A 10,685-nucleotide genomic window follows, 5' to 3' on the forward strand; every position below is an offset into this window, starting at 1 on the left:
TCAAACACCTATTTAGAGTCTGAATTCCTCCAGAACTTGTTAACATTCGTTTTCACATCTAGATACCATCAAGCAGGGTTTAACATGTTAGTTTTAATGAATTACAGCAAACCTTTATGTGATACATACCACAGAATAATGAATCTGTATTCCCTGACAACTTGTTTTGAGGGGGCAGTCTTTTTAAACACTGGGAAGTGAAAGGCAACAATGCACCCCAGCAGTCAAATTTCACATAAGAAATTTTTTTGAATGGTTGAGATATCAAACCATAAAAAGATGTTTTTATAATGGGAAAACCAAATCAGCCTTAAAATAAACGTCGTATCTTTCAGGACACAGACTTCACATTTCTCACTAAAATCAAAGCTTTGATGATTCTCAGAGGTATGTAAATTCTACAGGAATTCATTTATTCAGTGACAATGCTCCACCTTCTAAATCAAACCTCCAATGTGTCATTATCCAGACACTCAGAACTAGCTCTTTGTGTGACTATACAAAGACTCTGAAGCCTGCGCTGAAAACAAGAGGCAAAATCATTTACTAGTTGTTTGATGTCTAGTCTTAGAAAACTGTTTAAGAAGACAGAAATTGTAAGGAAAGCATTCTCCTGACCCCTGTCTCTGTATTTGCAGGTACTCTGTAGATCGACACACTGATATGGACAGAGTATTCAACATCAATTCAGGAAATGGTTCGATATTTACTTCAAAACCCCTTGACCGGGAAACACTGCTGTGGCACAACATTACAGTAATAGCAGCAGAGATCAGTAAGTCAAACCTAAATACCACTGCTGTCCCTGATGTAATGAATTTAGCCTTCTAGCTGAGTGCGTGGAAAGCATGGCTGGATAGATGTCAGGTTATACAGATAGTCCCCTCAACACTAATGAAGAGGTGGAAACTCTGTAAGAGGTGGTCTGCACTTTTCTGTTGAGGAGGGGCACGGTTCATGAAGAGGTAACTTAGCTGAGCAGGGAGGAAAGGTAAGAATTCTGTTTTCTAATCAGTATTAGCTATTTTTCATTTTGAACATGATTGTTTAATTCTGAAATTCGCATACAGCAAGAAAGGCAGTTTAAAGACAAACTGCATTCCATGGCTGAATTCAGTCTCATCCAGACTGAATATTGTGCAGGCTGGATGTTTTCAAGAAAGACTAAGGTAACTGGGCTGAATTAGGTGCCCAGATCTTAATATATTTTAAGCGTTTCCATTTCTAACTTCTTTAGTGTCCTTTGACATTGTGAATAATTATACTTGCAAACCAGTCTGGCACTTGGTTTATGATTGCTCAGGAGTGATCTTGTGATTATGCTAATCATGTTGATTTTAGGAGCTGAAATGCCAGGGATCTAGATAAAAATATGTATGCTAGGTTGCTTTAATAAATATTCCTCTTTATTTTAATATGTTAACTATAGGCATCTCCCATTAGGGAGTGCAATTCTTTTCACTTTTGCAGAGTCACAGTGACTAGGATCTTGAAGCATGGTGGAATGGTAGATAGACCTAATACAAACATCACTTCTATGACAATCACAGTGTCTTGTGCAACTCAGAGGCTAAATGGGTTTTTTTTAAAAAAACACCAAAAAACAAATAACATAATTTGAGAAAATATAAGCTCTGCTTTCTTATGTTGTGTGTATGCGAGAAGAGAGTAACAGCAATACTTGACTCCAGCTTTTCTTATTCTGTAGGTCTTTCTAAAACTGAATACTTATGTGAAACGGTACTACTGAGGCAAGCAGATGGGGTTGTGTAAAATGGTAGTGGGCCAGAGCCTACAGGAATGATGTTTCTTAATAGTTTTCTCCCTCTCTTGAAAGTTTGCTAGGTATGTGGTGTCAGTATACAAAACACTGACCTCTGGCTTACTGTTAATCAGATGCTTGTGTTTCTAGTAAGTCTTTGAAGGAGTCATATAGGGTCAAGAGTGGTATGCCACAGACTGAGCTCCTTGGCAGATGGGAGGGGAAAATTAAGCTCCTAAAAAGAAAATTACAGCAAGAACGGTGAAACTGAAATGGAGTATAGAATATTGTACACTGTCTAAAAGCCAGCTTAGCATCTATGTGAAATACTCATCTAGTTCCTTGCCTTCTCCCCTAAGGACAGACTTACTGGGCCAAACCCTCTCAACTAAACCTGACACAGGTTTCAGTCTTAATTACCATTCCTCTTCACTCTGAATCCTTCCAGACTGCAACAAGCTACTTCCCAGGCTGTGCTTCACAAACCCTGGACCAAATTTGGCATAACTGAAGTAGATACCTTCCAAAGGCAATTTTCTTGGTGGAAATGCAGCTTCAAACAAGCCTTGGTCTCATCCAAGCTACCTCACTTATTTTAGTCTCAGGAGACTAGACTGGAAATCACCACTGCTTTTTGTTCCTAGCTAAAATCAATAATTTCTAGCAAAGCTAGCTGAAGTTCCATTCCACTAAATTCCAGCTAGTCACTGATTGCTCTCAGTGACATACTGTCACATCAAACTCCACATATATTTCACTGAAGTAATCTAAAAGAAATATCCAGTCAAGTTAGAGGCAGGATGAGTATACAGATGGATGAGTTCTTTTGATATTAAAGCAGTTAAAAATATTGCAAAGTCATAAAGAAAAGACACCTTTAAGTGATGACCGCTCTTGATTTTATTTTATGGTAGAATAGAAATGAAAATACAGAAGTTCCTTTGCCTTTAGTTGTCTAGAATTGTCTGTAAATGTAGATAGCTCCATTTTTAATGGTCTTTCCCACCAGTATGAGCTGCAGTTGCTCAGCAGCACTGAGAATCATGTTGTGAATGTTGCAAACAAATAGTTGGTGAAACACTGGGTCAGTACATCTGCCACAGTCAGATGGCAAACTGGCAATAATACTCAGTACACAGGGCTACTGATTCACAGCTGCAGAATTACAGCTGATTTAACGGAGATAGTTCCCAGAGTATTTTTAAATACTCTTTACTTAACACTTCAGGGTAAATCAAACATTGGCAGGACTTTGAAGCTGTATTCAGAAAAACAAACACAAGAACACCAAAAAAACAAAAACAACTAAACAACTCTAACAGTTTTGTTGCTAGCTCAACAGACAATGTACCACTCCAGAGATGAATAGATTTCAGCAGTTTGTTGACTCTGTAGAGCCTTTTTTGGAGATTAAATCCAGCAATAATTAAAGCATAATGCAAACACATTAGCCCACATCAATTAATTTGCAAAAACAATTTGAAAGATGACCAAAAAAGACTTAAAGATGTATAGAAAAATATTTCAACATACATTTCCATTAAATCAGAAGAGGCTCATGTTCATAGAGCACAGAGTTTTTATGAAGCTTCTATTTATTACAGTATCATTTGTATTGATGTATTTTAGCCTTGAATTCAGCCTACCCTGTATTATATGTAAACTGTTATTTTATACATTGAACAAATTTAGCCCAGTGGTTCATATTAGGAAGTGGTTTATGACTAACAGAGTCATAATAACTTCAATGGGACTGTGGAGCTGTAAAGCACAATATTTTGTCCAAATTAATGAACTCTCTAAATATACAGTGCCAGTTTTGAAGGAGGCATTTTTATATTTATAAAAGTATGATAAACACAGTAATAGGACTTCTATTAAAGCCTAACTCAACAAGCTACCATAATGAATGCTTGAAGAAGCATACAGAGCCTTAGATCTGCTGCATTTTACCACTCTTTTTTTTCACTTGAATCATACGTTATAATGCATTCATAAACGATATTAACATGGCTAGGAAGTTAACATAGCAAAAATTGGTGTGAGCTCTCATGAAAAGGAGGGGGAAGGTATTTGTTTTAAATTAAACTAATTTCAATCACACTCATTGCCTCACACATTTCACTCTCTCCCATTCACATATCCACATACTTCCAGGCACTGGAGTGAGTGTATCTGGGTGATCAGGCTTGGATCATTTTATGTGTGATCTGGACCACAAAGAACACAGATCCAGTCCTGGCAATGTCTCTTGGTTTCCTTTTCATTGGTGAACACAAAATAGTTTGGCTTCAGGGATTGTACTTTTGAGGAGTCACTGACTATTATAATGTGGCTTTTTGCCTCAGAATCTTGCCCATTTCACCATTCATAGAGTCCTTATAGGGAAAAAAACAAATAAACATGTTTATATATGGGGATCTGCAGATTCTGCATAGTCACATATACATTCATGATTGGACTTGGAGTGTTCAAAGAAACTTGTAAATCCTGGACTCCTACTCAATTTTTACTGTATAGCTCACACAGAATCAGAGTAATGAAAACACAGCACAATATCACTGCGTAATGCATTTGCCAGAAATCAACAGAATACAAGTGGAGTGTTGTGATTAAGAATTAAGTCAATGAGACTCTAAGCCTGTCCTTTTCTTCTCCTGCACTGAGTCAGTAGCTGGGCTAAATAAAATATTCTGGTTTTATCATTTCAGACAACCCAAAACAAAGCAGCCGTGTCCCAGTGTTCATTAAGGTTTTGGATGTAAATGACAATGCTCCAGAGTTTGCCATGTTTTATGAGACCTTCGTCTGTGAAAATGCAAAGGCAGAACAGGTGTGTTGTTTGCTTGTACTAAGAAAATACTCCAAACTAATTGAGTTTTGCTACTACTCTTGAATCATTCATCAAGAGTTACACTTAACATGGCATCAAACTGTTGGGTTTGCAAAATTAAACCCAACAGTGGCTGCAGTTTCTGATTCACTTAGTATTCTTGCAACTAATGTGACAGTATGTTTTATACTGTTGTTTTCTCTACTGTATCTTGTTATCCCTGATACATTTTCATTCTGTATTGCTTTGCTCTGTTCAGGCACCTTCAATGTCTCCTTCACAGTTTCAAGTCCAAAACTGTTACAGGTCCTGTCTGTGATATATTTCCTGCCAAATAACTCTCACTCTACCAGTCCTATCACTAAATGGTTCAAAGTAGCAGATAATTTGAAAGATTCAGCCAAACAATTCCTGTTAAATGAGATTTGTATAGATAAATACACTATCAGCTTGGACTATCTCACCTTTCATCTCTATTGCTTGTCATGTGAAAAGATTTTCTACCCATCTGGAGTGGAATCAACCCAAGCTGCTCTTGAACTCAACATGATTTTCCTGCCAACTTTCAAACTCATTATGTTACTCGCTGATGGTACAGGATACAATATCATGGTGATCCTAAACAACATTGGCAGCACATAGATCATTTTTTTTAAGTTCACCATAGCAGCATCAGCTGCCTTAAAGCAGAATTAAAAATTGAATACAAGATTGCTTTCCAGTCCTAAAATACACAAGTGTTAAGGTCTACTGACTTTGTAGATAATTTTGTTCTTATTGTTTCAGCTGATACAAACATTAAGTGCTGTTGATAAAGATGACCCTTACAGTGGACATCAGTTTTCATTCTCCTTAGCTCCTGAGGCAGCCAGCAGCTCAAACTTTACACTACAGGACAACAGAGGTGAATTTGTTGGAAGACTTTTCTTTGCTATGTCTTTTTTTTTTTTTTTTTTTTTTAGATAATTTTGTTCTTATTGTTTCAGCCAGATGAAGATTTAATGTGTGCTTTGTGTTTCCAGACAACACAGCAGGGATTTTCACCCGAAGAAACAGATATAACCGGCATGAAATGAGTACCTACTTCTTGCCAGTGATAATATCAGACAATGACTACCCTATCCAGAGCAGCACTGAAACGGTGACTATTCGAGTATGTGCTTGTGACCATCGAGGAAAGATGCTGTCCTGTAACGCAGAAGCCTTGATTCATCCTACTGGTCTTAGCACTGGGGCTCTTATTGCCATTCTACTCTGTATTATCATATTACTTGGTAAGTAGCTCAGAGGCATTTTGTTCCTTTCATTGTTATTTTGCAATACTGCAAGTGATTATACCAAGGCTAGGGCAAGAGCAAAGCGAATGTATCCTTGTCTTATCTTGCATGTATATTATTGTATTTCCTCCTCTGAGGGCTGCTACAGATATGGTGTATAGAACATACCTTATTTAATCTTATTTATCTAAAAGTTAGCAATGTCCAAGCAAGAGGAGGCAGCTGGATTCCACCCTCTGGTAAATGGAAAGAGATGGGCACCTGTAAAGGGAGGTTCACGCCATCTACTTATTGGTATCTGAGGTGAACCAGACTATTGACCATCTGCAGGTATCTCTCTGTTGGCCATAAAACTCCAGAAAACTTAACTTCCCATGTCTTCACTGAGGAGAAACAAGTCTCAGTGATTCTATTATGCAGGAAAAAGAGTGTGATTCAGGGTGGCTATTAAAGCACTCTCACAAAAGCTCCAGAGTCCTCACTTTCAGGCCCGTGAAAATTTAAAGATTGGATCCTAAGTGTGAAGGGCATACAGATCTCTGGCTACAGCACTCACAGGTGGTCAATCTGTGTTTCTTTTATAAAAATAAGGACACAGTTTGCAACATCTCTTACATTCCTCTAATTCAGGTTCCAACAGTCTTGTACAGCAGAGACAATGAGTCCCTTGGCCAGTAGCCATAAACTATTCATCCAAAGAGAACTGTACAGTACAACACAGGCAGTTCTCAGTGAGGTATTATTAGTCAGCTTTAGTACCTGGCCAGGAAATAAGGAAGTCAGAACAATTTTATAACAGTTGGGTCAAGCAGGGGAGAAAATGTATCTTCAGTGATTCCACTTCTGTCTACCATACTCGTACCTTCCTTGGACATGTTCATCACTGCTGCAGAATCATCCTGATCTCTACTATTTAAAAAAACTTCTCTCTTCAGTGATGAGTCAAAGGCCAGGCTGTGATTCTCAGGCTTTTACAATATAGTCATGGCTTGCCCAAATAAGCACTATCCCATTTGCAGAAAAGATTCCCACAATAACAATCTTACCCTTAATTCGCCATTAAATTCATTTTTCAAAACATGGTATCATTCATTGCCTCTAAGGTCTGAGCTCACTTTGTATCAAGTTCCTTACCAGAAAAAGAAATCTAATGCTGCAGATAGTCTCTCGCTCGTTAGTACAACTGTGCTCATTAATATCAATCCGACATTAAACGATTTCCTGTTTTATGTCAATCGAAAATAATTGATTCTGTGTGCTAAGCAGCACTTTATGTCAATTACTGCTCACGCCACCATGCACCATAAGCAGATTTTCAATTAACTCAGCTATATAATTTTCTATTTTCAGGCTGGTTGCAGAGTTTGCATGTGCAACAACTACGGAGTGAAAAACAATACTCTGCACAGGCCTGAACCACTACTTAAGGTTCAGTAGCAACAAAAAATGTCTTAAAATTGCTAGGTTTATTTGCAGTTTGAGTAAGTCTAGCAGGTAATCTGGAGGCCTCAGATACTGCTAAACAGTGATGTGCTAATAAAGGTGATGTACTTCAACATATAATTTCTAATGTAGGGGTTTTTCTGCCTGCAAGTTCAGCAGAAAATAAGAATACCCAAGCATGAGAGACATGATGTAATTATCACAATACCTTTTTTGCTAATGAGATACTTCAGCAACCCTTCCTCATAAAATCTGTCATTCCTAGGCTTTCTCAGATCAGTCTACCAGTCACTATTCTGGAAGCCCATTCAAAATCAATGCTGTGTTTTGCTGTTTCTCCAGAATTTTCTCCAGCCATCTCTGTTCTTTCACACAGACCTTTCCCCAGTCCTCCCACATAGTGTCACAGCTATATGCCCTTGAGGAGGAGGATTCTCTCTCAATGAATTTTTGCACAGCAGCACAAAGAAGCATCACTCAGTGTCTTAATGTAACACTATAAGTAAACCCTCATCATTAGGGTGAAAGCCTAAAGCTTTCACCATCCGAACTAGCCCTCCTAATTCCTTCAGTTTCATGACCTAACTTATTCCCTTTCAACTCATATTTAAGGATGTTCTCTCCCTTACTCACAGTCTTTTTGGGATCCCTCTATAGTCAATGGAGAAAAAGAGTATGCGACCCTTCTACAGCATGCTTGAGCACACCTACGGAGAGCACCTCACTCTAAGCAATCCTGCTGGGGAGTCCATCATTAAAAAAACAAAATAAAACAATAATAATCAGCTTTTTGCTTGTAAAAGGAAGATTAGAAGGAGAAGTTCTGGGCCAAAATTTTTTGGGGGTTGTCCTTAGTCCTTGGCATTGACATTAACAGGGTTACAAATGAGAGTGCCAAGAAAAGATTCTGTAACAGTTACTGTGCTTTGACTCATCATTTTAGAAACACATTAAAGATAATTTAGATCTAACTTATCTCACATCAATGAGTTTAGGCATTTTCTGATTTGCTTTGTTTTGCTATGAAAGAACTATAACTACAGCAAGATGTGTCTTTCTGGAATTTGTACAGCAGAGCTGAAATACTGGGCACTGCAGACCTCAGACTACCACAACGACAGTGAAAGTAGTAATACAAACCTGCTTCTTGCTGCTGTTAATTTGTAAATATTCAGCCATTTACCATCTTAAGATGGAATCCACTGAAGAAATCTGAAATTACTTTTAAAAGAAAAAAAGCAATGTAGTTTATCCACTTCCACCCCATCTCCACTTCTCGAGCAATATAGGGGATCATTACTAGATAAAAAATATTTAAATTTGGATCACAGCCTTGGAAAGAGTTACTGCCCTCCAAATAAATTAAAAATGTATGCGCATACACATGCACACACTTCAGAATGAAAGGCATAAAATACCTGTTTGAGAAATCTCATGCCTTTTGCAGATTGAAAAATATGATTACTGTATCTCATAAGTCAAAGATTTAAGCCATGTGCTTGCATTGCTAACCTTTTATTGTAGCCTAGTAGATACTAGGCTTGCCCATAGCAAAAGTTGCATCTCATCCCAGGGGTTGATAAATAACATCTTATGTTACTTACTTTGGGGAAAGTGCTTCTTCCTCCCCAACTCACATTAAACTAGTTCTGTTCTTCAGGCAATAAAACTGCTGTATGACTCTGGGTAAAAATATGCCTCCTGACAAAAAGTCACTCCACTTGGCTTCTTACAAGGTTGACATCTCCGTTCTTCCAGTGCACATCTGTGCCATTTTGTTTCCCAAGGGACTCACAGGCAGAGCAAGCACTGTCTGAAAACCCAAAGTGCACGTTTGCACTTTTGCAAAACATCTTTTACAACTTTGAATTTGAGCAGAGATGCAACATTTGTTCTGGGTTTTAACAGAGTCAGAGATTAACCTTCCCCTTTCTCTTCCTCTATTATTTTTGTTTCCAGTTACAGTGGTGCTGTTTGCAGCGCTGAGACGGCAACGGAAAAAAGAGCCTTTGATTATTTCCAAAGAAGACATCAGAGACAACATTGTCAGTTATAACGATGAAGGTGGTGGAGAGGAAGACACCCAGGCGTTTGATATCGGCACGCTGAGGAATCCCGAAGCCATAGACGATAATAAATTGCGCAGAGACATTGTGCCAGAAACACTTTTTATCCCACGGCGGACTGCGACGAGAGATAATACTGATGTGAGAGATTTCATTAACCAAAGGTTAAAGGAAAATGATACAGACCCAGCGGCACCTCCGTATGACTCGTTAGCAACCTACGCGTATGAAGGTAATGGTTCCGTGGCTGAGTCCCTCAGCTCCTTGGAGTCGGTGACTACAGAGGGAGATCAGGACTATGATTACCTCAGTGACTGGGGGCCTCGGTTTAAAAAGCTGGCAGATATGTATGGCGCAATGGACAGTGATAAAGACTCTTAATATGTTGCCTTTTTTCTTTCTGATTTTGTTTCCCTTCCTTATTTTCAGAAACAGCATTGAGATATGTGAAGTGGCTATTTCTTTCTGTTTCTCCACAGCTGTGTGAAAGGGTTCTCTGCTCTACCCGTCCAAATTGTCTAATGACTGCAATCTGCGTGGATCAGCCTTCAGAAAACTTTTTCCAGTATCATTTTATGAGCTTCCAAGAGGCAAAATTCTCATTTTTAGTGCATCCAGTTTACCAAGCCAATTTTACAGGCACGGCAGTAGTTGAGGTGAAAAAACAGATCAGATGGGGAGCAATACTTTTACTTGTTCTGCTTATATTGTAAATTGGAGTCTATTACTGTTTAAGCTCACTTGCTCTTTTTACTTGTATCCAGACTATTCAGCTCAAACAACCGCTCTGTCGATTGTGTATTGCACATCTCAATGTAATGAGGTACCCTAGTTTACCCTATGTATTATAGTCAAAAGTAGTGGTGATGGAATGAAGGTTTATTATACAAGTAGAGTAAGCTGAGAAAAAACATCAAACATGCATTTTACTCATGAGGAGGGTAGAAAAGCCTAATGGTCATTTAAACCCACATGTTTTTCTAGAACTCACCATTGCCCCCAACACATGAATCATACTAACTCACACATATATATAGTTCATTGACTACTATGTATATATTCTTCTGACCTAGCATTGCTGGAGAGATGTGCGTGCATGCATGTGTGTGGTCAGTAGCCCCAATATTGAATTCTTAGACTCTTTCTCAGTTCTAACCCAGACTTGCCTTTTGCTATGGGGAAAGTCATCTATTCCAACTCCAGATTAGAACACTACTTGGAGGAAGGAACACATCATTACTGTGTTTTTCTTCGTAGATCTTTGGTTGGCTTTCACCTGCACATCAGTCCAGTGATGGCCACTG

At 38.5% G+C, this 10,685-nt stretch overlaps 1 protein-coding gene across 1 annotated transcript in view; it reads left to right on the top strand.

Moving 5' to 3' along the window:
- CDH6 (cadherin 6, type 2, K-cadherin (fetal kidney)) overlaps positions 1-10,308 on the top strand; it is a 47,570-nt gene extending 37,262 nt beyond the window's left edge. The window contains exons 7-11 of the mRNA XM_010000890.1: positions 639-775; positions 4,474-4,595; positions 5,382-5,499; positions 5,618-5,869; positions 9,275-10,308. Of these exons, the coding sequence (XP_009999192.1) occupies positions 639-775; positions 4,474-4,595; positions 5,382-5,499; positions 5,618-5,869; positions 9,275-9,762 (1,117 nt within the window). The 3' untranslated portion in view covers positions 9,763-10,308. The remainder of the gene's footprint in view (positions 1-638; positions 776-4,473; positions 4,596-5,381; positions 5,500-5,617; positions 5,870-9,274) is intronic.
- Positions 10,309-10,685: the final 377 nt, after the last annotated feature.

Source organism: Chaetura pelagica, unplaced genomic scaffold (assembly GCF_000747805.2).
Source record: "Chaetura pelagica isolate M959 unplaced genomic scaffold, ChaPel_1.0 scaffold104, whole genome shotgun sequence".
Classification (NCBI taxonomy): Eukaryota; Metazoa; Chordata; class Aves; order Apodiformes; family Apodidae; genus Chaetura; species Chaetura pelagica.